Raw genomic sequence first — 25,586 nt, 5'->3', positions numbered from 1 at the left:
GTGGGCCTGGTGGGGTGAGACACACAGCGTGTGTGACTCCAGAGGCAGCTCTGTGCTCAAACTCAGGCACATCTTTCCGCCCCCTGCCCCCGGGCCTGCAGCCTGGCCAGGCCCGGACTCCCTCTGGTGGTGCCTCTGCTCCTTCAGAGCCTCGCAGCCGGGGCCCAGCCCTGGGCTCAGGAGGGAAGGCCCTGGGGCTCCAGTCCCTGTGTGTTCTGGGGGCTCCCGGTCCCCCATGCTGTGGGGACCTCACCTTTGCATCAGCCTCCCCCTCACACTGGCCTGGTGTGCCAGGTGCTGCCCGTCGTGCACTGTGGGTGTGCAGGAGGGTCCAACGCCCCTGAATTGTCCACCTTGACCTTCACGTTTCCCAGTAAGCGGCTTCCGTAAGGCAAACGTGCCGCCCACGTTGGGGCTATCAGAGCATCTTGGAAAGAAATAAGTTATGTAGAGGAAAAATTGCCTGGTATTTTTCCACAACCCATGAATATTGAATAAGCATTATTAAAATCTTTTTTAAAAAAACTGAGGGGCGAAAACACTAATAAGACAAAAATCTGTCCTGCCAAATACCTAGTCTAGTTATGTGTTGATGAATGTCTGTTTTTAATCACAACCATTAAATACTGAAACAAAGTGAATTTAAATGAACCACAATGAAATATGCATTTAATTCAAAGCACATCATCTTGTTTTCATTTCTTGCCGTCTTTTAAATCGAGACTCCCCCCATTCTTGCCCGAATTCCGTTTTCTCTCTCTCCTGTTTTGAAATTTAATATCCGTGTTTCTGTCCTTTCAGGGGTGCACTTAGAAGTTGTAATATGCATAGTAACTCCAGTGACTCCAGCCATTCATCAGTTCTGCACTTTTTTTGGAGTCCTATCAGGACCTTAGCTGCTCTCACTCTTAACGACCCCCCTGCAGTTTACGTCCTGTCATTACCCAGCCCCTCAGTCTGTCGTGACACTTTAGTCCCCGTCACGTGAGCTGTCTTTGCTTCAGTGGTCTGCACTGGCTCGCGCTTTGTCCACGGGTCCCAGCTTCTCTGTGGCCTTTCCTTCCAGTCTGACTTTTTCTCGAGGTCCTTTTCTTTTCTCCTGAAAGGCACCCGTTAGAAATAGAGCGCATGCTGCTGGCAGCCAGCTTTTGTAGGTTCTGGACATTTTCCTGTTTTCACTGCCATTCTTGGAAGTCACTTCCGCAAGCTGGACAGTGAGGGCATTTTCCTTTTTGCCTTAAATGCGGCCGTGGTTGCTGGCGGGAAGGTGGCTGGCGGTGTGCCTGGCCAGGAGGGTCCGGGTGTCCCTTCCGGCTACTTTTACGGCCACCTTTTTCTGCTTGTTGTTTTGTGGTCTGATGACCACAGTGAGTTTAAGTGAGATTTTTTTTCTTTTTCTTTCTCCTGCTTCAGGGTTGATGGGGATTCCAGAATCTGAGGGTAGATGTCTTTCATTAATTCTGAAAAAAAAATTCAGTTTTTATGTCTTCAAATCTTGGCTTCTTTTTAATCATTTTTCTCTCCTTCTGGAACTTCAGTTACGTTGTCACTGGCCCTCATCATTCTGCTGTCCAGGCCTCTTAACCTGCCTTGAATGTTTTCTGCACTGCATGCCGGGTAACCTCTTTACATCTATGTTTCAGTTCACTGCTTGTTTAAGACGTTCGTTACCAGAAGATCTGCTTTCTTTCCCCTAGAATCTCGGTGGGCAGCTGGAAAAATCTTGGCCCTTTAAATTCCCTGTTTAAACTTCGTGAACATATTTAATATCTGTGTCTTCTGCGTGGGGTAATTCCAGTGTTTGTGCCGACCATTTCATGGCCGTTTTTTTTTTTTTTTTCATACACGTGCAGAGATAGTCCAGAACTGGGCGTGGAGCCTGGGGACTAGTCTGCTTTCAACCCCCTCATTACTTGGGCGGCCAGGTAACGTGTGCTGGGCCTGCCTGCGTGCCGGTGTTGCCGACGCCCGGGCTCGGTGTTTTGCGAGCGCTTGGTCAGTTAAATTCAGGACGCACAGTCAGGCTCTCCCAGTTCCTGAGCATGCACCAGAGCCCTCTTCTGTCCTGCTGAAGGTCTGACTGATAGGGCCCCGTAAGGATGGCCATGTGGGATGGAGCGGCTCAAGTTCAGGGGCGAGAAGGCCTGCCCTTCCTACCTTTTGTCAGTAGGTGCCCCCTCTTCTGTCACGGTCCATCAAGGAAGCAGACGTTTCCTCCTGTCTGCCCCACTTGTCCCCAAGGGTGGCACCTCTTTGCACGCACGAGGAACAGCGTGTTTCAGCCCCACCTCAAACCCTTTTGCATGATTCTGGGGGAAAGGTGGTTTCGTCTTTGTGTCACTCGCCGACAGGAAGACTCACAGAAGCTCCGGAGGGGGGACCTTCCTGTCAGAAGCAGTTAGAACTACACACACTTTTGTGTCACGGCACCAAGAGTCCTCTGCACGTTTCGCCGCCTCAGATTTGGGACCAGGGGTTCGGTCCCCGCCAGGGCAACGACAAGCCGCAAATTGGCCGATAGGAAGTGTGTGATGTGGGAGCCACAGGCTGCCCGTGGTCCGCGGCACCGACTTCCCCCCTGCAGACCCCGGGTGCCTGCTCCCCAGTGGCTGTGTTCATCTGCTCGAGACATTGGAACATATTCTGCCTTCTAAGTTTTTTTTTTTCTTAATTCTTCCCTAAGAACGTTTTGGCAATCAGATGCTCTTCAAAAACCAACGAAAATAGCCCGGCGTGTCTTTGCTTCACCTTCTGTTCTCTGCCTGTCCGTGTGGTGGGTACCCAGCCCCCGTCTGTCTGGGCCCCCCTGGGTCTGCTGTCAGTTTGGCCACGGGGGTCCTCCCGCCCCAGCAGGATTTCAGAGCCCTCTTCTCTAAGTGTGTGTTGTCCTTTGCCAGTCAGAGTCTGGGAGCAAGGGGTCCCCAGTTAAGTAAGTTTGGGCTAAGCAAATCTTGCTGCTGAAGAGTTTCTGAACATTCTGACTGCCGACAGACTCTGAGCGACGCACCTCCAAAGCAGCAAGCTCCGAGCCCCAGAGTCCCCTCCCCTGCATGGCTTGTGGGGCTCCTGTTCCTCAGGGCACCCTCGCGGGAACACTGGCCTAAGGTGGGGAAAGCCACAGGAAAAGGCACCCAAGACCTTGGATTCCACGGCACTGGGTGGGAGCCAGGCACTGCATCCGGCAGTGGTGGGTGCTGGAGTATTTCCCACTGCACACACCAGCTCCGTCACAAGAAATAAATGCAGCCCTGCTTTAAGTTAAGAGAGGTGCTCAGCTTTCCGGCCTCCCGTGCTGAATGCTCTGGGGGCTCAGGGTGAAGTTCGCATCCATGAGCACTCCGTTCTCCTGAAGCCCATGGGCACAAGGTTCTGGGGGTCTGATGGCGCAGTGAAACGTGGGCCTGTCTGGAGACTGGGGGTCCTGATGAATCAATCGCTGAGCCCTGAGGTGGCATTTGGGAGTCTCCTCCCCGCACGCCCCACCCTGTGCCCTGGCTGTGCGGAATTTCTGGGCTCAGACATCCTTCGTGACTTCCCGCACCTGTCGCCAGTGCGACCAGTCTCTTCTCCCTGCTGAGCCCCAAGTCAGGCACGTGGCGGGTTTCTTCTGTAACGAGGGTCCTTCTTACAAGAAGTTCCTCTTAGAAGAAAATCAAATTCCGAAGGGAAAAACACACTGCTTCTGTAAAAATAAAAGCCAAAAAAAAAAAAACGTTTTGCACAAGCAATAGTTACTCCTCACCATTTTAAAAACAAAAGCCAAATGCTGTTTTATAATTTTGCACCCTTAATTTTTTTCACACGTCCTCATGAGCAAAAGAATCATTCTTTTTGCAATTTTAGGATGACAGTCCCCATGACTAAAAAAATCACGTGATTCCAGCCAGCTTTTCCAGGGACACATTGTCGCGCAGTTACTGGTGGGTAGAGCTTTCTGGTGAAGTTCTGAGAGTGGGCAGAGAGAAATTTCAAGGGCCCTGTTATCATGTTTTGTCTGTGAGAAAAATTGAGCATTGCTACAACGAGAGAGTTCCCTGATCTTTGAGGGGCAGCGGTCGTTGGGGAGAATATTCTACAAGTGGTACTTCATCAATGGTTCAGTGCAGGGCATTGACTCCTATGAGAGTCTTATTGACTGGCGTTGCTGTTTACATAGGGAAGACCGCTGGATTCTTGGAAAGCCCTGAAAGCATCAGGCCCCATTCGCTTCCCCAGCAGTGGCTGGCTGGTCCTTGGGGCGGGGGGTTCAGGCCTGGCTTTGAGGGGGTGGCATGCCTTTCAAACAACCCTGGGAGCTCAAACTTCGCTACAAAGATCTGGAATGATGGACATATTTTCCCTAGAAGAATGCTTTTGTTCCTTGGGTGACCGCAGCCGACATATGCTTACAATGAATTCTTAAAGTTGGGGTTTGTTTGGGGATTTCCATTTCTTTACAGCCTGCAGTGAATTATCATGTCAACCGTGAGCCTTTTTTTCCTAAAAGCATTTTACACTGTACCGAAAAGATTACATTCTTTTGGCTTCGGAGAAATATTTCCGGTTCCGTCCAAGCCATCAGAGCCTGTTAGTGCCCCACATGTGGAAGCCCGCGCCGGGTCTGCCTTCCAGCACCACACAGAGACCCGGCAGCCCGCCTCGGCCTCCAGCGAGGGCTGAGTGTAAGACACCCCAACTTGTTTCCTTCCTCGGGCCCCTCTGCACTGCCCAGGCGGGCCCCTGGGGCCTGGGGGGTGGGTGGGGGGCTTCCTTCCTCCTTGGCAGGCAGGCAGTCATTCGTGTGTGTGTGTGTGTGTGTGTGTGTGTGTGTGTGTGTGCATTCCTTAGGGTTGGGGAGGGGTCTTCCTTCTTTCTCTCTGGGTTGGGGGGCTTCTCCCCCAAGGGCAGGGGCCCCCTCCCTGGCTGGCATCGATGTCCCCCTCTCCCCCACCTTTCCCGCTGCTGTTCCCTCTGGCCCGGTTTGCAGAGCACTAACCCAGACATTTTCTGTGTAAGAGGGAAGCCGCTGAGCTGCTCTGGTGGGGGAACATCACCAGGAGGAAGAGCACGAATTAGAACCAAAAGGCTGAGAGTCCCCGCTGCCCCTTGGCCCTCAAGCTGCTTGGGGTGCAGCAGGCCCGGTGCAGGGGGTGCAGGGGTCTGTGCCTCGCTTCCAGGTGCCGTGGGGGCATGGAGATATTCAGGGACCCTTTGCGTGGAGGGAGAGTCCATTGGTCCTTGGGGTCCTGCTCCCCAGGGCAGGCCCATGGCGCCCCACTCCCAGCATCAGTTCTGCTGGACTTCCTGCATGGAGACCCCCGAGGGACCCCTTTCTGGTCCGGCCACGCAGTGGAGTCTGCAGGGGCCTGGGTGCCCTCGGGATACTGTCCAGGAGGTTCTTCGAGGGGATTCCACTGCCCAGCAGCAGAACCACGTGGAAAAGACCGTGGTGAGCAAGGAGCAAACGGGCCCTGTGCGTTTCCCCGGCCAGGCCGTGCTTGGCAGGCAGCCCTTGGCAGGCTGTGGGGACCCGGGGCAGCTGGGCCCCTGGGCCCAGTGGTCTTGGGTGAGGTGTCCCGCCCGGTGCCCCTTCAGGGAAACCAAGCCAGTATGAACATAGTGTCCTCCCTGTCACCAGGGGCCTCAGGGAGCCACACCCAGCCTCTCCACAGGGCTGGCTGACGGGGCTCCTCTGTCACCCCTCATCCTCACCAGAGGGCGCTGAGGGCCGGGGCCTCCCCTCCCACGGGGCCAGCTGCAGAGTGGCGTTGGGGGTGTCACCGCCCCTGCAGGGGCGGTCGTTCCTGGGGGCACTGTGAGCAAGGGGGCTGTGGACGTGGGTCTCACCGGCAAGCATGCGGCCCGGTGGGGGACCAGGGCGGCACAGCGCTCTCCCCAGTCTGCCCTCCTTCTCGTGTTTGGGTGGGTACTGAGTGGTCGCTCATACCTGTGGTGGGGGTGCACTTGACCAGGCAGGTGAAATGGACAGTTTGAGCAGACAGTTCAGCTGAGCCACCGCTCATTTCTGAATGGACAAGGCATGGGGGGGCGGCATTTCATGGGGGCGTGGGACCGGGGAGAGGAGGAGGCTGCTCTCAGGGTGCCCCGAGGAGCCCCCCACTTCTGGGGTCGGGGGTGGGGATAGTGAAGGGCCAAGGCCAAGGCGTGTGAGGTCCTGCAGGACAGGGAGCAGGGAAGCGGCACCAATTCCCGTCCTGGAGCCAGCTGGGACTCGAACCCAGGACCTGGTGGCTTCCCCAGCCCTTGCCTCCTGGGCCCCAGGAAGGCACCTGGGTGTGCCGGCCTTTCGGATGGGCCTGAGGAAGGCAAGGCAGGAGGAGCCGGGGACACGTGCAGGGACTTCAGGGGTGGGTACGGGGGACAGTTTCAGTGGGGTCACTGACAACCTGCGTGTTCGACACAGGCCTCAGAATCAGACAGGCCTTCGGGCCCCGGCATGGCCACCGCCTGGCCCCACCTGGACGTGGGAGCGACTGCCGACTGGGCGGGCACCTGGGCTCAGGGAGACCGGCTTCTTTGTTCCTGTGATGGGGTGGTCGGGACAGGAGGGGGGCGGGTGCAGAGACGATGGGAGCCCCCCAGGCGCTGAACTAAGAGCGTCAGGATGGTCGGTAGGAGAGAGACCATGTGGGCGCCTGGCAGACTCAGTCCACACGCTCGGGAAGCCGTGGGGTCTGGCCTGTGGGTGGTCGTGTCCTGCGGCTGGCTCATGGCAGTGATGGCGAGTCGGGGATTCCTTGAAAGTGTATGTGTGGAGAGAGGACGAGGTGGAGAGGGGGGGCCTGGGAGGAGGAAGGAGGGAGACGCTGCCTCCTCCACCCAGGGGACGCCCAGAGTTGAATCCTATGCAGAGTCCACAAAGGGGAGGGGGCGACAGACCCCCCCACACTGGGGAGTGTGCCCACCAGAGGCATCTCGGGGAAAACCAGCTGCCACTGCCCAGCCGAGTCAGGTGCTGTCCATTTACGCGATTACGTCAGGATCTGATTTTCCCTCAAAAGCATGGCGATCAGGAAGAGATGCTGTAAGTTTACCTGCGTAGTGTCGCAAGTCACACTAACTTGGACACGGAAACGCTCTTACGAAAAGCAGGCCTGTCAGAGAAGTGGCGGATCTTAGCCGCCTACGCGCAAATGCAGGCGGGTACATCCCAGCTCAGGCTCGGTCTTGCCAGAGTCACCAAGGCTCTAACCGGCTCGTCTTGGGGCAGGTGGCCGCTGCTGCTGACCCTGTGGGAAGCCACCTGGTGGTCTGGGTGTGGAAAGGAGGCTTCCGCAGCCGACTGAGAGGGTCCCAGGGCAGCCCCCCACCTCCTTCGGGCCGGTGCCAATCCTGCCATTGGGAAACTCTTATTTTCCCTTGCTGCCTGCTGCTGTACTGTTTTTCTCCTTTTCATTAAAAAAAAAAAATAGGTGAACATCATTTTTAAAGCAGGTATCCTTTTGGATGTTTTAAAAACATCTTCAAGAGATAAGTGACTTCCCCTTTAATGAGAGAATCAGACCGATCGCACATCTTGTCTTCTCTTTCCCCTCGCAGGCGGCTACCCAGTGGACGTTTTGGAAGACGACCCCAGTGGGTACCGGGAAGCCGCCCTGGCGTACTACGCCGAGCTAAGGGCAGGAACTCAGCTCGAGGCAGAGGTCTTCTCCCTTCCCACTGGGGAGCAGGTACGTCTGCTCTTCCTCATTGCTGGAGAGCTCGGAAAAATCTGACTTGTTCGAAAGTGAGATGCTAATGAAAGATTAGTACAGCCTCAAAGGAGACACCTTCTGCCATGAATAATACTGTACTAATTCTACTTGAGAAGGAATCCTGAACTAGGCCTCTAAAGTGTGGCAGAGGAACCCTGTTCTGCCAGGCAGTGAGCCCCGCAGCCTGGTGTGAAACCCACATCTACCCCAACCTGGCTGTGTGATCTTGAGCAAGTGTCTCGACCTCTCTGGTTTTGGAGTTCTCATCTCTAAAACTGGGGCAGTGATGAAGCTGGCCTTGTCCTGTGGTTATGAGAGTCAATTGAGATACTGTATATAAGGCCTGGCTAGGCCTCAGTTTCCTCATTTGTGAAATGAGGCATTGGTCTCTAAGGCTTGGCCCACTTCTAAAATTTTGCAATTGGGATGATTTACATTAGTCGGGATGAGTGGCAGCCATCACCCCGTTTAGCACTGATAAGACTGCATTTGAACTTGGACCAGGAGGGAATGGAGAGGAATGGGAATCGTTTACCAGCACGGCGGGGGGAGGGGGGGGTCAAACTTAGACATTGTGTTACTTCTAAGATCTTTTTTCCCCACCGCAGTGAGTAAAAAGAATGTGTGAATTTGGGGCTACACTTGAGCCAGGTACCTTTCTTTCAGATTCGAGGCTGGTTTGTTGAAGGAGGCAAGGTTTTCTGCTTTTGTACACGTGAGATTTTTACTCAGCCCAGAAATGGCTGCTTTTTGGGTGGCGAAGTTGGTTGGGGAGGAGAGGGTTTCGTTTTGTTGTGCTGGAGTTGTTCCAGAGTGAATTGACACAAAGGTCTGTGCAGTGTATGAGGTGTGGCTTCCTTGAGATTTGCAATCAACTGGAAGAGTCCCTCTCCCGTGGGTGTTTGATCAGGTTCCTCTGCAGAGGAGTCCACTGTCCATACACGCTCTTAGCGCCCTCTAGTGGTGGCTGAGGCAGAAAGGAAAGCAAGCGTGTGGTCCAGACCTGAGACTCAGACCTGTGACCTGAGACTTGTTGTGACGAGTGCCCTGCAGGACTTACGGGTGAGGTTTCGATCACCTTTTATTTCACACTTCTTTATGGATTGCATTACTTTTTTAAAAAACCTAAAATAGTGTATGCTCAGTGTGTGAATAATTTCGGCTTTATTAGCAAAAACATAATAACACAAAACAGTTACCAAAATTAAGTGGTTTTAATGTGCTAGAAATGCTGGAATGACGGTATGCCTCTTCTCTCCTTCTAAAGAATGGTTTATAAAGATAATTATTTGGTTTCCTGGCAGGCCCGGGGCAGCCTCAGTTAGTTAAGAAGTGGTAGCGATTTCCTGCCCCTTCCCAGGCTGAAAGGGTCCAAATTGGGACGCTGTGGGACCTCCTTTTTGCTTTGAGCAGATGTAGCTTTTCTTTGTGAGTCCAGAGAGATTTTTCCAAACAGAACGGCTGTATCATAGCACATCACTCGGGTCTTCCTAAAAGTCTTTTCTTTTTATTGTTTACTCTGTCTTCAGTCTTGCAGCGGTCCTGTCCCATTTAAAATGCAGTCCTACTCCCTGATTTTTCTGGTCACGTAGGCGTACGCTCATTGTACACGATTTGGGAACGATGGCCGAGGCCAGAGAAAATGGAATCACCCGCAGCCGGGCGCTGCCCACACTCCGACGTGTCTCCCTTTGGTCTCTGCGTCTGTGTGAGCCTTCTGGACACCCAGAGCGCAGTCTGAACACAGGCTATCTGCACTACGCCTGCTTCCTGTCGGCACGGCGCTTTGTCCCTGTGGTTTGTGACGGCCTGTGACCACCATCTGCTGGGTGAGCTGGCCTCACCTAACGGCGGCTGCAGGAGGGCCGGCCGAGGACGCTTCCCAGAGGCGACTTGAAGACCAGGGGGCAGGAGATGCTCACAGGCCTCAGCTCGTGTGGGAAGGGACAGTTCCCCGCAACTGCGGGGCCTGCCGTAGACTTACCAGCAACCTGCCTTCCTCACTCAGCCCACACATTCTTTTCTCGTTCTCCTGTCCCCTCCCTGGTTTTCAAATCAGCCTCTGCCCTGGAATGTGCTGACCCTTTGCCCCCAGAGCCGGAAGCCGTGGGTTTGATGGTCCAAGAGAGGGCTTGGCATGTGGGCACTTGAGAGAAGCACGCTGCTTGTGGCTCCTGTCACTCGTAACCAGGAGCTGAGGCTCTCTGTGCAGGGCAGCAGGCAGGCCAAGAGGCATAGTGCTGGACATGCAGGCCTGTCCATGCAGTGGCCCCGGGGTGACTGTGGAGGCTGGTGTGGCAGGCGTGGCCCTCTGCTGCCATAGACTGAGGCCCAAGGAAGTGTGAGGAAGGGAGAGCCTGAGTGGGTGTGGAATTGCACCTGACTGGATGGCGGGTGAACGAGAGAAGGAGCAGGCGGGCCGGGCAGGTGACGGCCGAGAGCCTCAGAGCGGGTAAGTTTTCCATTTCAGGTCGCCTGTACTGGCCACACCCCCCTCTGTGTGACAGTGACCTTTCAGCGATGGCTAATCTCAAAGAGATTTCCCCACGCCCTTCCTGTGCTGCGGAACCAAAACGGCGATCTTGTTGTCTTTTCCAGGTGAGACTTGAGGCGCCCTCCGTTTGCTTCTGCACGGTGCATCGTGACGAACCTCAGCACAAAATCTTGGTCTTGGTCAGTCCCCGGGACACAAAGACAGGTGGGTAGATGAGGATGGATTTAAAAAACGCGCTGCAGATTTAGTGTTTACGACTCATGGAAGCAAACACCCAGGAGATGGCAGCTGTGCGCTGAGGCAGGACTTACGACAACATAGGGCAGGGGGGACCTATTTTCAGCTTTTAGCGCTACAGTGAGACATTGTTTCTGTTCAGTGGCACACGTGGGCTCCGTCTGTAGTAAAGGCAGTGGACGGCCTCTGGCCCGCAGAGACGGGTTCAGGCCTGTGTTTGAGGATGACGTTTGCCATCGTCATTAGCCCCATGTATGGGCTGCCCGCACAGGGTGACACTTGCTTGGAGTGTCACCCCCACAGCCCTGGGAGGCACAGGGACCACTTTTACCAACCCTCCCCCACCCTGCCCCAGGACAGAGAAGAGGAGAAGGCCTCCGCTGGTCAAGTGACTGGCCCAGGACCACGTAGCCGTGCGGGGTAGAGGGTCTGTGCCCGGTGACGGTTGGATGGGGTTTGTTTCTGGCGGTGACTCACCTGTCCTTCCTCGGAGTGGTGATGAGACCACTTGTGATGGCTTTCAGCTCCACCAGTCTGCGGAGGTGGGGAGAAGGGAGGGTTCTTGTCCACCTGTCCACCTTGAGCCCAGCATACCCGGGGCCCCAGGCATGGGTCTCTGACCCCGAGGGAGTCCCAGTTTAAATTCTATCCCATTTAGAGAAGTTCACCTTGGTTACAGCTTTCTGTATGTTACAGATTTCCCACAGTGATCACCTATGCCCTTTTTAATAAGAAGTTAAAAAGAAAAAAACAAAGCCCAGACCAACCCTTAATTAGTTAGCCCCCTTTAAAGGATACATCTGGTCAAAGTGTGGGGGTTAAGTCTCCTACCACAATTTGCAAAGGGGACCTCCTTCAGGTTTCCCCCACCCCCGCCCGGTGCCCACACTTTGCCTGCCGTCCACCCTGCAATTCAGTGTGGGCTTCCACTCCACAAACGCCCCGGGCGGCCTTCCCGATGGGCGGGCTACTCCCTTGTTGCCGATGCCCAGCCTGGAGAGCGCCTTGCTGGCCGTCTGGTCTGGGAGTGGCGGGCATGCTGGCCCCAAGGCTGGAGGTGGCCGGTCAAGGTGCAGGATTCCACTTCCAGGCCGTGGTCTCCAGGAGCGGAGGGTCTGTGGTAGCCCCAGGCCTTCAGCGCTGCCTTGACTTTGGGACTCCACCCCCAGGGTGGGGACCCACAACGGGTTGGAAACAAGGTGTGCCCCCAGGGACTCCCCAGTGAACGCCTGGTCAGAAACCCCAGAAATGTCCCCTGGGACACGTGTCACGTATCAGCAGCACTCACCCTGTCTTCTCTCAGCATTTCATAACATTCTGGTTCTAGGCCTTTAGCTGGTTTGCATAATCTAAGCATATGACTGACTCTTGTAAATCTGTTTCCTATTAAGTCGGCACTTCATTTCTCGGTTGTTTTCAAGAATGCGGTATAGTAAATATTCATAAGCCCCAGGAAGTCTCACTCTGGCCCTTCCCTTACGTAACAACACTTTAAATAAAGTGTCCAAAAGTTTTCCAAGCTGCTGGGGGCGCTGTGTTGTGTAGCTGGCATTTGGCGAGGTTTCCAGAAAGCGCCTCAGGTGTTACTCACGCCTTGTGCCCTTGACCCTGGCATTGGAAAGTGGTCAAGATGTGTAAATGTCCCTCTTGTGGCTGGAAGCATGTGACTTCTAATCGCGTAGCTCCCCCTGGCGGCTTTGTGTGTGGTCTCAGCCGGGACCACGGGCATCGCAGTGGCTGGTTCCTCCGTAAATTTCCCGGAGCAGGTAAGCTTGTGAGGGCCGCGTGTGTGCGTGTGGTTAGAAGGCAGCGAAAAGGATCACGGCTGTTCGATAAGCCCTTTGTAGGAGTTAATTATCGATAAGCTGGTGGAATCTAGCAGAGGAACTCCTGATAACCCTGGGAGCCAAGGGGAATCATCTCCGGGTTGGGACTTGCCCCGTGGCGGGCGGTTTCGGTGGAGGGTGGACCGCTGTTGGGGCGCAGGGAGCGGAGTTTTTCACCTGCCCCCGTACAACGGGTGCGGGCGCAGGTTCCAGGAAGGGCCGGCAGGGCCGGCTCCAACTACAGGGCGTGGCGGGAGAGGTGAACCGGCTGAGAATGTGGAGACCAGGGGGTGTGGGCGAGGGGTGCGTAGCAGGAGCAGAGGGGACTCTTAGGGCAGGGAAGACCCTCCACGTGGCCCTGTCACGGCGGGTACGTGCCGTCATTTGTTAGCGCAGACTCCCCCCCCCCCCCCACAAGTGTGGCCGGGAGAGTGAACACAAATGTCAGCTGTAGACTCGGGAACCCTGGGGGGCCTGTGTAGCTCCATCTGTTGTAAGGAGTTACTGCTCCAGTGGGGGGCGCTCTCGGACGGCTCACAGAGGCCCTTGGATGGTGCTGGGTTTACTAAAGTGAGAAAGGCTTCGCCGGGGACACACACCAGGGCCGGAAAGGACAAGGAAGCCCCTGCCCTGGAACTTGTCAGTGTGACATGCCTCTTGCTGGCCCCGCAGCATCGGGACGCATCCCGTTCTGGGGCCAACAGCGGCCAGCTGTGAGGACGTCTGCAAGGTCTCCCCCCTGTGAGGGTGGTCACTCTGTGCCCCGGTGGGTGCTCTCCCCACCCTTCAGCTCTAGAGACAGCGCCTGCTCTCCCCACGTGTGATGTGTCCTTTGCGCGTTGGCAATGGCTGCCGAAACTATGCCTCTGGGGACCGCGGGCTGTGTACAAGTCATCTTCTCCTCTCGACTTCCTCCTCAGTGGTGGCGCTCTACCTGAAGGGGTCCTGGTGGGCCACCGAAGACGCACTGAGGACCTCGGACCCTGCCAGAGAAGGGCTGGTGAAGGTGAGGCAGCCTCACTTGGGATGGACTTTGCAAAGGGGGGTTTCAGAGTCATTGCACCGTGACCAGGTTAATAATTTAAATCAGGCTGCCCCTGGGGATTCGTTGCCAGGCCTGCGTCACAAAACCCCGCGAACTGGGGGCTTACGCAGCAGAACTGGGCTGTCCCTCGGTCCTGCAGGCTGGGAGTCTGAGCTCAGAGTGTGGGCACAGTTGGCTCCTTCTGAGTGAGGGAGGGAGAGTCCAGCAAGTCCACGGTTGCCTGGGGGCCGGCCAGCGCAGCCATGTCTGGGCTCGGCTGCCCCATGGACCAGTTAGGGGCTGCCCCAGACTTTTTTTTTTTTGTAGTGGGGCTGGGTGGTACTTAGGGGCTGCTGTTCTGACTGCTAGGAAGGGTCTGCTCTGCTATCGAAGGAATTTAGATGAGGAAACCGCCCCAGTTTCTGAGAACGTGGCCCAAATTGCGTGCACAGAGACACTTGGGTTATTCTTTCCTTCCACAGACAGTGTCACGTTGTGGAGGTCTGCCCTGCTCCCTGTCGTGGGGCCAGCTCCCCGGTCCTTTTCCAGAACTTACGGACTGACGTCTTTTCTTTCAATTCCATTGTGTTTCTTAGCCAGCTCTTCCTTCACCACCTACCCCCAACATGGGCTGTGTTTATGTTCTTTCTGTTAATGTAATTAGCGGTCCTAATTGAGGGATTAGAACTGGGTCTTAGTTGTGTGTTTTCAGAGGCACGTCCAAGCGGCCTCAGCCCCTGTCACATGCTAATCCCCCCCCTTCACCCTCTGTCCTCCCGGGATGAAGCAGGCAGCTGAGATGTATTTTCTTCATCTGCTTTCCTCCTGCCAGTTTCTGATGGAACCCTTCCCTCTTGCCAGATGCAGTCTGCTTTTCTCTTCCTGCCTCGCCCCTCAACTTTTGCTTTTATTAGTTGACAGTTCCAGCCTCCCACATCATACCGATCACGTTTTGTGACCGGCTCCTTCCCCACCAGTCTGGGCTGGAACGGCAGCCGCTGTCTGCGATACAGCATCGGGGCGGCTTCCCCCAGTCAGCCGGTGCGGTTTGCACCAATCTCCCGCTCCTCTCAGACTTGGCTCCAGATGAAGGTGAAATATTTTACATTCTGGGCCAATTAACAAGTTGACTGGCGCTGAGCACTCTGCCATTTGCTAGGATGCCGCAAGCTGCCTTCTTTTCCTCATCAGAGCCGTTGAAAAGCACCCAAAAGTTTCAGTCATCACGTGGGGCGGGGGGTGGGGTTTGCCCCTTGACCAGCTGAGGAAACTGAGGCTAGAGGAGATTCTAAGTTGCCAAAGGTCTCCCAGCCAATCCAGGCGGAGAAGCCACGGCCAGAGTGACGACGATGATGGTGATGGTGATGATACAGATTTAAGGGCCGTGTATTAAACATAAAACCCAGCATGGATCTTTGTACCAGGGAGAGGCAGATGCCCATCTTGGCCCTGGCACTGGGGCGACCTGGAGTGCTCACCTGTCTCCGACGTGTGGGTCGGTGCCAAGTTCCAAAAAAGTCTCTAAAAATCTGATTTTTTCTCTCTCATCTTACCCGGTTCTTTTTTGTTTTTCCCCTCAAAGGTTCAGTCGTTTGGGAAAAGGGTGGTGCTTTTCATCCTCAACGTTGTCATTTTTGGAAGACTGGAGAGAAGACTGGACGATGACGACATGTTTTTTTTACCTCACTCTGGGAGGGAGGAGGCTAAAGTCCTGTGGAGGGACGGCGCGGCCGTCGGATTTTACACAACCAAGGCGAAAGGTGAGGGGCGGCGGGCACCCGCGGCGGAGAGGTGGCTGCCCAGGTGCGGTGCAGAGAGGGCCTCCGAGCCCAGCGGTCATCGCCGACGCAGCTGCCGTGGAAATCGGCCCGAGGTCTTCTCGCTGCACCTGCAGACAGGCTGCACTCACGCCCCTTTGATTCTCAGGCCATTGCAAGTTCTCCGTAGAAACCTTGCCACCGTCAACGGTGTAGAAGGACTCTGTGGGTACCACGCTTCTCATTTCTGTTCTTTAATGTTACCTGCTGGCCCCCAGGACGGATAGGATTGCGGACAGCTGAGCCGAGGTGCAAAGGCAGGCTGGGTGCCGCGGTTCACGGACCTTACCAGCTGGGGGCGGGCAGCAGGCGGGGGTGATGGTGTTTCTGGGTGGGGACAAGAAGTGACTGTGGAGCAAGGACCCGTCTGACTGAGGGGTCGGTCTCTTCTTCAGAGTCTCCTTGCAGTTGCTTGCTTTCACAGTTTTGAAGTTTTTTAGGTTTGTTTTCAACTACCATCGGCGCACGGCGTGAGTGTCAGGTGTACAGCGCAGCGACCAGGCGTCCAGATGCCTCGTGCGTGGTCATCCCAGCGCTCTGCCTGGTCACGCGTCTCCTTTGCTGAAGCGTCTGTTCAGATGTTTTCTTCATTTTTTATTGGGTCGCTTGTTTTCTTATTTCGCTTTGACCATTCTTTACATGCTATAGATAGCATCTCTTCATCACTGTGTATTTTGTAAACATTTTCCTTTTGGTACGACGCTGTGTGGGAAGAGAAGATTTAAATGGGGACTGAGTCCGATTTGTTCTTTTACCACTCTGTAGTCTCCTGGCTTCTGCTGGGGTCATCTTGGGACCCTCCCCCTTCAAACCCACTGGACTTCAGTTCTCTGCCAGCGAGCTGATCTGGACACCTTGGGGGTGCACCCGTCAGGGTGTGTAGAGGGTGTCCCTTAGCTGAGGTTTGTGAGGTTGTTTTCTATGATTAACTGGGCGTGTGTGTTTGGAGGGGGGTGAGGCACCCTCCTCCTCACAGGGTCTCCTCACACGGGGGGACAAGGCACCCGCATGACTATTGGAGATGCTCCCCTGGCTTCTGGAGCGGGCCTGCGGGGCTCCCCCTCTGGAAATGTGCGGTATGTCCTTTCCCACACTGAATTACATCTTCCAAGCAGCGTTTTAGTACAACTTATTGTATCCTTTAAAGTCACTGTATCGAAATGTAATGTTATGTCCCACCAAACTGTACAATTCAGTGGCTTTTAGCCAGTTTAGAGAGTTGGGTGTGATCATCACCCGAATACAGATTTGGGGAGTCTCCTGCACCCGAGGGGCTGCCCGTTTGCCGTCAGCGTCTGCTCCCACCTGGCCCCAGGTGTGCACGCAGCCATCCGCCGTCCGGTCCGTTCACCCTTCCTGGGCCTTTTGGGTCAGTGCAGTGACACAGGAAGTGGTGTTTTTCCACATCTGGCTTCTTTCACACAGCGTGGGATTTCTGAGGCTTGCATGAATGGCAGCAAGGACCAGCTCCTCACCCCTTCCTGCTGCTGGGCGGTGAGCCGGGGGTGGGGTGGGGGGTCAGCGCCGTGCCGTGCCTCGGCGTCCCCAGCACGCTTTCTGGTTGCCGTCGTGGTCTGGTGGCCACATTTGTGGCAGTTACCGCCGTGGGCCGGCCGTCGTGACCCGGGGGAAGCTGGCAGTGTGGAGCTCTCTGCTGTGCTGTCTGACCACTCAGTGTGGGCAGGCAGCCCGATTCCAGCTGGTGCCGGTGACCTGGCAGGTGGGTACCAGCCCGCACGGCAGTCTCTGTCGCTTGTGTTCCCTGCAGGCAGCCTGTGCGGCAATGGCACAGGTGCGTGCTACCTGCTGCCTGTCTTCGACACCGTGTTTGTCAGGAGGGGACACCGTCGCCAAGGCCTGGGCATGGCCATGCTGCGGGACTTCTGCCAGACCTTCCGCGAGGACAGTGCCCTGGGCGTCAGTTGGCCCATCTCCCCGGCCATGTACCAAGGTAAGCCCACCTGCGTCGGGCAGAAGCACCTGGGCAGCAGCGATGGGCCCGCCTGTGCATCCAGGCGACTCTGGGCGGGGGCAGGCCTTTGGAACGCGCGCTTCCTCCGGAGAAGACTCCTCATGTGTCAGCACAAACGGGGCTCGGTGCTCTGATGGCAAGGGCCGAGCCTTCCCCAGCCTGAGACGTAATTACATTTAGATGTGCTAGAAACCAAAGCTCCTCAACATGAGGGAGATGCAGCGCCCAGACGGCTGCTGCTGGGCCCCCACTGCCTCTGCCCTTGTACTTGAAGCTCGCAGTTCACCACTTTCTGGGGGAAGGCAGTGTCATGTACTCGAGTGAGCGGCCTGGCAGCAAAGGGCCCGCCTTCCGGCCGAGCGAGAGGACCGTCTGCCCAGGGCCCCATGCGTTAGGGACTTCTGGCGGGCAGCTGCACCTCTCTCCATGTCTGGGATCTGGGAGCTCCGAGCGGGGCTCCCACCTGGGTGCAGGCCCCTCCTGCTGAACCAGCCCCTAGCACCGGGCTGCCGGCGTTCCTGCCAGCGGTGCCCAGGGCCTGAGTGGCTCCACCCCAGGGTCTGTGCACCTGGCAGCCGACCACGCCAGCAGCTCGCACGTCCTTGGACCCTGGAGCAGCTGCGGGGGGATGTGGGTGGAGTGTGGGGCCCTGTGGGTGGGTGTGCACAGGCTCCTTGCAGTGTCAGGGGCTGCCAGCTGGGGACCAGCGCTCTGGGTGTTGCGCACTGTGGAACAAAACTGCAAGTTGTCCAAGAAATTCTAAATTAGAAGCCGGCCCTCCCTGTGCTTGTGAAGTTCCATTTGTCCACACAGAGACTGAAAGGCCCCATGCAGCGCTCTGCTAGCTCAGCTGGCCCCTGGGGAACCCCGAGTGCCGAGCCCTGCAGGTCCCCCTCTGCTCTGTGCCCCAGGTTGACGTGCCCATAGAGGGCTTGACGGGGCCCCCGTGGACGCCTGTGGGGCTGGCAGCACTTCCGCTCGGCTGCCTGTGGGGCAGTGCCTCACGGAGGTGCTCACCCCGAGTCCACGGGGACTCAAGGATGGTGCCTGCAGAGGATGAGCTGGGAGGCCCTGGGTGTGGGAGGGTGGGGCCCGAGGTGGGGCAATGCTGTGGGGTGAACTGGGGGCCCCTCCAGTCTTACGGTGCGGCCCTGACCCCAGTGTGCGCGTGCGTGGAGACGGGGCCCTCGGAGGGTCCTTAAGGTGAGTGAGGCTGTGCGTGCAGACCCCGTCCAATGGGGTGGTGACAAGAGGGCCTTCTAAGGGACACAGATGGGTTCAGCGGGGAGGCTGGGGGAGGGCACCTGCGAGGTGGCACCTGCGAGGTGGCTGTCTGCGGACCAAGGGGAGAGGCACACCTGCCTACACCTTGACCTTGGACTTCCACGCTGCAGAACCGGAGCCAGTCAGTGCCTCTTGTTTCAGCCACCTGCCCGTGGTGTTGAGTTACGGCCGCCCGAGCAGAGGAGGAACGTGGGGTGGGGAGGAGAGGACAGGGAGGGTCGTGGGTCGGAGCAGAGGCCCTGGCGGGCTGGCCTGTGTGCGGGGTGTGGGGCCGCCAGGCTCACGGGGGGCTCCTCTCCACAGTCTGCAGGAAGTTCCTGTCGGCCCACCCGGAGGAGCGGGGGCGCCTGTGGGAGGTGGAGCCGCCGGGGGCCTGGGGCCAGCGGCACAGCATCTGGCTGCAGGTTCAGCTTCGACAGCCGCGACTTCCAGACGGTGAGTTGGCGTCCGGGAGCGTGCTCTTTGGTCTCGCCATTTCTGCTGGTCACCGAGGCACAGACTGACGCCTGCGGACGGAGTCGGGCCCCTGCAGGGGTGGTAGGCTTGCTGTGGGTGTGGGAGCAGCGACACCTGGCTGGGGGCGTCTTACCCCCTCCATCTCCCCTCCTGAACACGTCTCCGTCTGAACCCCCTGCGGGTGCCCTGCTGACAAGCAGCACGGGATTGTCACAGGGAAGGAGGTGAGTGCCCCGCCACGTCAGTTACAAACGTCCTTTGGAAAGACCTGTCCTCCTGCGCCCCTGTCCCCTGGGAAAATAAAGGGTCACGTCCCAGGCTCTGCAGGTGAGCACCTGGCCCTGTTCATGGGCAGCACAGGATGGATACGGGGACGTCCTTATCCCCTGGGGCAGCCCTGTTACAGACAAGCGCTGTCCTGGGTGTGGGGTTTGGATGGGGGCATTGGTGTGACGCGTCCCACAGCAGGCAGGGGAGGGAAGACCCTCCAGCAGCCAGAGGGCGGCGCAGGGCAGCAGAGCAGTTACCTCTGGATGTCCAGGTCACTCCTCCACGGTGCTCTTTCTGTCTTCCCGCTGCGGAAGGGATGCTGCCCGCTCGGCCCTGAAGGGGAGGGCTGGGGGCGGGGAGGGGCAGGCCCTTTGGCCACCTGCCTGCACTTGCCACGAAGTAGTTTAAGTCCACTGGCTGGGGCAGGTGCCGGCCTTCCTCTCTGGCGTCTGAGCCCCTGTCCATGTCCGGTGCTGTCCCCACCTGATTTACCTTTGTCAGAGACAGGGAAGAGGACCTTGGAGTGTGATGATGATAACAACGGCCATTCCTATTTCTACCACGGTGCCTTCCAGCTGGAAGGCTTCACGGCTCTTCAGATGCCTACAGCTGCCAGTGGGATGGCCAAGCAGCAGGGAAGGAGGCCCCCGCGGGGCTGTGCCCTCGGTCCTCATGAGGCCCTTATGTGCCTTGCCCTGTAGCACAGGGAGTGAGAAACGCAGGGAGGTGGGCCGTGCAGGGGCCCCTGCGCTGCGCTGACCGGCCCTGGGGGTGTGCAGGGTTTCACAGAGGGCCTGCAGCCCTGTGGGCACCTGGCCCCTTGGGGGCCGCAGCTCCCTGACCAGAACGGAAAACCCTGATGGCCTGTCTATTGGGATGTGGGGGTGGCATGGAAACTCCATGCGCCGAAGTGGAGGATGTTCCCGCAGAATTGGGGAGCTGGCTTTTTCTCGAGAATTGCAGGGCATGGGGTGGGGCGGGGGCGGTGGTTACTTTGAGCGGAGGGTGCTGTCTGCTCAGAGGAGGCCACGCTGAAGTCAGACGCCAGCGCTGTCACTCAGCTCACCCCGAGACCCACCAGCTCCCTTCCAATCAGCCAGTGAGGGGACTTTGATGGAGAATGTTCCAGAAGCATGCGTGAGTCCTTTGAAAGAAGAAGGGCCATCATTCTAATTAGGGTACAATTAGGTTATGAAAAACTCTGTAATTAAAAAAAACATCTGCCCTTTCACCCCCTGTGTACATCAAGGCTAGTTTCCAGTCCCTCCCCCCCAACCTCTGCCTCCCTGGGGCCGGTGGCCAGGTTTAACCCCCTCAGGGCGGACCCAGCCAAGCAGCTGTGTCCAGCACCAGTTCTGTCAGTCCATGTGGACGCCCCAGGTTCTCCTCAGGTTGGCGAGTGTGGGCTGCAGACACACACACAGGTTAGCCGTCTCCAGTCTGCACCTCTCTCCCCGGAAATCCGCAGGATAGGCCCTTCGATGTTCCCACAGGACCCCCGACAGGGGCAGATTCCGGAGTCTCCTCTTCCCAGGAAGTCTCCCTGGGCCTCGCAGTTCGGTTTTCATTTCTGATCAGTCAGTTATTCTTGCGGTTGCTTCCTTGAGCTGTTCTGCTTTCCTGGCCCTGTCGCCGGTCCTTTTACTTCTGAGTGTCCCCTGCAGGTTTTCTGCAGTCTCACGGGCCGTGGAAATGAGCAGGGAAGCCAGCGGGGCTGGTGGCTTTTGATCACTGACGGAAGGCATGGACGTTCCACATTCCAAAGGGAAGCTGGTATTCCTGTCAAACACTGTAAAATGTATTTTCCAAGCAGCGTCATTTGTGGATTAAGTCTTTTAAAGTTCGCACGATTCTGCCTCTGGCAGCATCTGCGGCTTATAATGGCCCTGGAAATATTTACCAGGCTTGTTGGACATGTTTTCTCGCCCCACTCGGCCACATAGGAAGCCTTTGAAACCCGGCTGGCGGGGTCGGTGCTGCATCTCCGAGGCCTGCAGTGAATGAGCTCTGTGTGCCTCTGGGTTCTCTGCTGGAGGGGGCGCCCTGGGCCATCCGGGCCCTGCCACAGGGGAGTTGCCGGGGCTGGAACCAGTGGCGCACGGCTTTGCAAGTTTTTGAGTTTCTTACCCTTCAGTTTGTAGTTGTACTTTCTTTCCAGGTGGGTTTTTGATAAATTTGATTGTCATCTGCAGGGAACTGTGTTTTTCTTCTATGTGCATTGAATGTTGAAAGCCAGAGAGCGTTTCTCTAAAGAGGAGTGAAATGTCTGAGCTGGCGGTGGGCTGTGTCCTCTAACCTTGCTCCAGCTTGTTCTGGTGTCTGGCGTTACTTAGCGCAGCCAAATCAGCCATGTTGGGGATGGGGGACGTGCTGGCAAGGACCCAGAGCAGGCCCTCCAAACTGAGTGGCGTCTGGTACCTAAGGCTGCTCTCTGAGAGGTTCTGTGTCTCCCTCTAGTGGCCATTGCCATCTACTGCACCTGGCAAGGTTGTTTGCCCTTGACCTGTACGTATGGTCTCAGGTCCTTGTATGTGTGAGTTTAAATGTGTGCATTCGTTTAAAAACTTACTGAAGTTCCAATGGTTAGGACTAAAATACAAGTAAGCACTTACTAGCTGCTAGTATACACACATAAAAACAACTTCATACCTCAGGAAAGATAGAAAAATGAGAATGGATTATCCACTTCATTCTGTTATGCATTCCCTCCTTCATCTATTCACTCACTCACTCACTCACTCACTCACTCACTCACTCACTCACTCATGCATTTGCTCATTCATTTGATGCGTCACCGCTAACTCCGCGCCAGGCGCTGTCCGAGGGGCAGGGAGGCAACAGCAAGTGGGGCCGGCAGCTCTGAGCTGGTTCCTGAGCCTGCACTTCCGCGCAGAGCGGCATGGGGGCGCTCCTGCTGTCTCCCGTGAAAACCCAGGGAGAACGCAAGCGGGCTGGTATTTTTAAGTGCTTACAGAGTCGTTGCCACCCTAACTTTGCTGACTTGCAGTCTGGAAGTCAACTTTAAAATGTACTTATATAGCTAACAACTGAGTAATGTATTTGTTCTTTTATTGAAAAATGGGTTTTATTTGTATTTTCAACTCAGGAGACTGCACACTTTTTTGGGGGGTATCTGACCCCTGCCCCTTCACCTCCACATGGTGATTTGGGGTGGGGAGGTGCCGCAGACAAGAGAACGGTCCCGTTCTGAGTTGGGGCTGCTTTGCTAGCGGGGGAGGAAGACCGCATTAACGTGTGCGATTGCGGGCTCACTTGTGAATGAAAATTCCAGTGCAGGGCTCGGCCCGGAGCTGGGTAGCTGACTCCTTTTAACGCCCCAATAATTGGAAGAGAAGATAAACATTCCAGCTCTGAAATGCTTGAGTGGAACCACCGCTTCCTGTCCCGTGCCCTCCAGAGGGCGCTGTAGAGGCGTCAGTGTGGAGGTCCACAGGGTGGCACTGGGTCCCACTGATCGGGGACTGCTGCTTCCAGAAAGGTTCCCAGCCGGTTATTTATCTCTCAATAGTATGCTTTCTCCGGAGCTGACCCTGTTTGCTCACCCTGTTCTCTCTTCCGGGGAAGGCAGCTCTCCCAGGGAATGCGGAGGAGGCCAGGAGCAGTCCGGGGCGGACGTCTCAGGATGGCGGAACCAGACAGCCCAGCAACGGAGACAAGGTACAGTGGTGGACCTGTCCCCTTGGCCTGCTTCCTGTGTTCTCAGTATTTGTGCTGTGCCGGCCTGGCGGGCTGCAGGCTTCCCGAACACGGCAGCTCTGGGCCTCCCCACGGTGGTGGCTCTTGGCTTAGGCCTGGCAACTCTGCTCTGTGCCTGTGTAAGTGGGCTTCACATGGTCCTGTCTCTCGGCCAGACGAGCTTGAACAAAGCCAGGGACGTGGGAGTCACTGTGGTGGCACAACTGAACAGTCTGAATTTCAGGTTTTGCCACGGACCAGCAGAATGAAAGCACAGACAAGCTTGTCCTTCCTCCTCCCATCTGCCCCTCCAGTCTGGACGGTGGATGATGGCCTGTGGCAGTGGCTGCTGTGTGCCCCGGAGTGAGGGATGGGGGACCAGACCACGGGCAAGGGCGGTCCCACCTGGCTCTTAGTGGCCTGCTGCTCTTCAGGGTTTTATACGATTCTGAAGTGATGGGGCTCCAGGAGCCTGTTCCTGCAGCCCAGCCAGAAACAAGCTCCCACAAGGTCATGGCCATAACACACACTTTGGCGTGGAAGGGCCTTTGCTCTTGAATCCCTAAAGAGTCGATGATTTTCAAATCCAAAACTCAAAGTTGCACTTACTGGGAAATACTGCTTATTTTGGAGAGTGGGCAGTTCTGTGATAGCAGATTGGACATCAAAGGCTAGAAGTACTAGACTGAGCAGAGCTGCCTGGCATCTGACACTCGTTCTAGCCATCCCCATCAGGGGAGGGCTTGCATGTTCCCAGTGAAAAGACAGGCTCACCTGCGACCATCCTGGGCCACGGAGTGGAGAGCATGTGCTTTGCTTATTTGCTGATCCCTGACCTTGATTTTAGACCTTGAAGGCCATTAGAGGACATGGGAAGCATCCATCCCATGTGATATAACGCCCGGGGCTTGCACATGCAAGCGTATGAGCCCCAACCTTTAAAGCAGCAGTTCCTCGCTGTGTTCTCACGCTCAGGTCCCGGGCCAGACCTCCCTTTAGTTCCCATCAGCAGAGGTGCACTCGGAGTTGCAGAGGAACCAGACATGGCGCCCCCTGCTGGCTGGCTCCCTGGTCCTGAACGTGAGCGCGTGAGGCCGGCCCACCGCGTTAACTGGAATGCTCTGTCGTTTCTGTTTATGATTTCAGGAGAGGATCGGTGGCGAAGAGCCAGAGGACACAGAGGAGGGTCAGGACCTTGTGGTGGGAGAAGCCCCAGCAGAGCTGCCCGGGAGATGCTGCTGGGCGGAGCTGGACGGGAAGAGGACCTAGAGGGCGGCGTTGGCCGGGCTGGCCCAGGGGGCAGCAGAAGTGCGTGCTGGTCCCGCTCCTGACTCCCAGAGGCCCACCCTGTGGCACAGGACACGTGGACTTGTATGACCTGGAGCTCCCATCTGTCCTTGCTGTGTCTTCCTCTGTGACCTTGAGGTGTGAGTATTTATTTCCCAGCTCAGACTCCAGAAGCCCAGCGGTAAGCCTCATCTGGGGTCCGTTACTGAGGACTCACTTGGATGCCTGCACTGGAACTGCACAGACATGCCTTTCTTCAGCCCAAGAAGCTCCAGGGAGGGCCGCACCTGGGCAGTCTGCACAGGAGAGATCCCTCAAGGGTGCGGTCCAGCCCCAGGAGCCACGAGATGGCAGACGCCCGGGAACTCCAGGGAGATACATCCCTTCGCCGGAGAAGCTCCCTGAGGGCGGGGCTGGGCTGCCGGGTGCACACCTTTGGCCTCTTGCCGAGGCTGTCTGGCCTCAGAGGGCGCTCCAGGCGGGCCACAGGGTCCCACCTGTCACCAGTGCAGAAGGGGAGCTACTGGAGGAGTTTGGGCTGACGACTCTGGTAGCGTTTGGTGTCCGGCCTGTGACTGAGCTGGATGTGACATGGCCTGCCCTTCCTCAGACACTTCCCACAGGCCTGCCCCAGCCACGTGCTTGTTTGCCACTAGGGATTCAGAGCGGAGCCAAGGACTGTGCTCCCCAGGCCCTGATACTCATCACTCGTCTGTGTGTCTGTCCATCCACCCACCTGTCCTCCATCCATCTGTCCACCCATCCATTCACCTGTTTATACATCGGCTGTCCATTTGTCCATCCATCATTCAGCCAGCCACACACTCACCTACCCACCCGTCCATGCATTCATCCATCTGTCTGCACGTGTCTGTCTGCCCATCCGTCCATCCTGTTGTGGAACAGACGTTCCGTGTGTGGTGCGGAAGTGCACGGTGAGCGCTGCGCTGCCCCACACGCGTCATTGCTGCTCCGTGCTCACCTGAACGTGAACCACAGGGAGCGTCTCAGGGGTTGGCGAAGTTTCTGTGCAATAAAGAATTCTCCCATGGAAGACAAGCCCTTGTGTCGGCGTGGTTCATGGAGGTGCCCGTGGGCGAGGGGCTCGGCGTGAGCAGGGAGCGCTCTGGGGCCCCCAGCAGCCCCCGCCGGTTCTGCGGCTGCACGTCTGCCCCGCGCGGCCTGCCTGGGAACAGCAGCGGGACTTGCGTGTGCGTGCGTGCGCGTGTTGGGTGGTTTTTTTCCTGAATCGTCTTTGTTCACGCTCTTGTTCAGGTCCTTGGTGCTCGTGCCTGTGAGGTTTAGCCGCACTGCAGGTGCGCAGCGCCGTGGTTCTCAGTGAGCTCCCAGGGCTGGGCACCCGCCACCATGGGAGGCGCCACCGCGGAAGGAAGCCGGGGCAGCCTCGGGCCTGCTCCCTCTCCCGGCAGGTCTGCCTGTGCTGGGCGTGAGGCATGAGCGGAGTCGCACGCCGGGTGGCCTTCTGCATCTGTGTGTGCCTTCCCTGTTCAGTGTAAAGCTTTACGGTT

The 25,586-nt window shown here is 56.9% G+C and overlaps 1 protein-coding gene across 2 annotated transcripts; it reads left to right on the top strand.

Annotated features, from left to right (window-relative positions):
• Positions 1–2,668: 2,668 nt before the first annotated feature.
• FAM169BP (Protein FAM169B) lies at positions 2,669–25,109 on the top strand. 2 transcript variants are annotated; one of them, XM_053658907.1, is made up of 10 exons: positions 2,669–4,661; positions 5,237–5,428; positions 7,540–7,670; positions 10,293–10,392; positions 13,172–13,257; positions 14,858–15,035; positions 16,861–17,043; positions 18,652–18,783; positions 22,664–22,752; positions 23,917–25,109. In XM_053658907.1, exons 1-10 carry the CDS (start codon positions 4,580–4,582, stop codon positions 24,037–24,039), a joined length of 1,296 nt encoding a protein of 431 aa, XP_053514882.1. In that variant the 5' UTR covers positions 2,669–4,579; the 3' UTR covers positions 24,040–25,109. The 2 variants fall into 2 exon arrangements, 1 of the variants encoding a protein (XP_053514882.1); XR_008390400.1 differs by lacking the exons at positions 18,652–18,783; positions 22,664–22,752; positions 23,917–25,109 and having other exon boundaries at positions 14,858–16,586; positions 16,861–16,944.
• The last annotated feature ends 477 nt before the right edge of the window (positions 25,110–25,586 follow it).

The sequence above is a fragment of the Artibeus jamaicensis genome, unplaced genomic scaffold (genome assembly GCF_021234435.1).
Source record: "Artibeus jamaicensis isolate MK-2021 breed Jamaican fruit bat unplaced genomic scaffold, CSHL_Jam_final scaffold_612, whole genome shotgun sequence".
Lineage (NCBI taxonomy): Eukaryota > Metazoa > Chordata > Mammalia > Chiroptera > Phyllostomidae > Artibeus > Artibeus jamaicensis.
The sequence above is the reverse complement of the archived record's forward strand: the minus strand, read 5'-3'. Positions and strand labels throughout refer to the sequence as shown.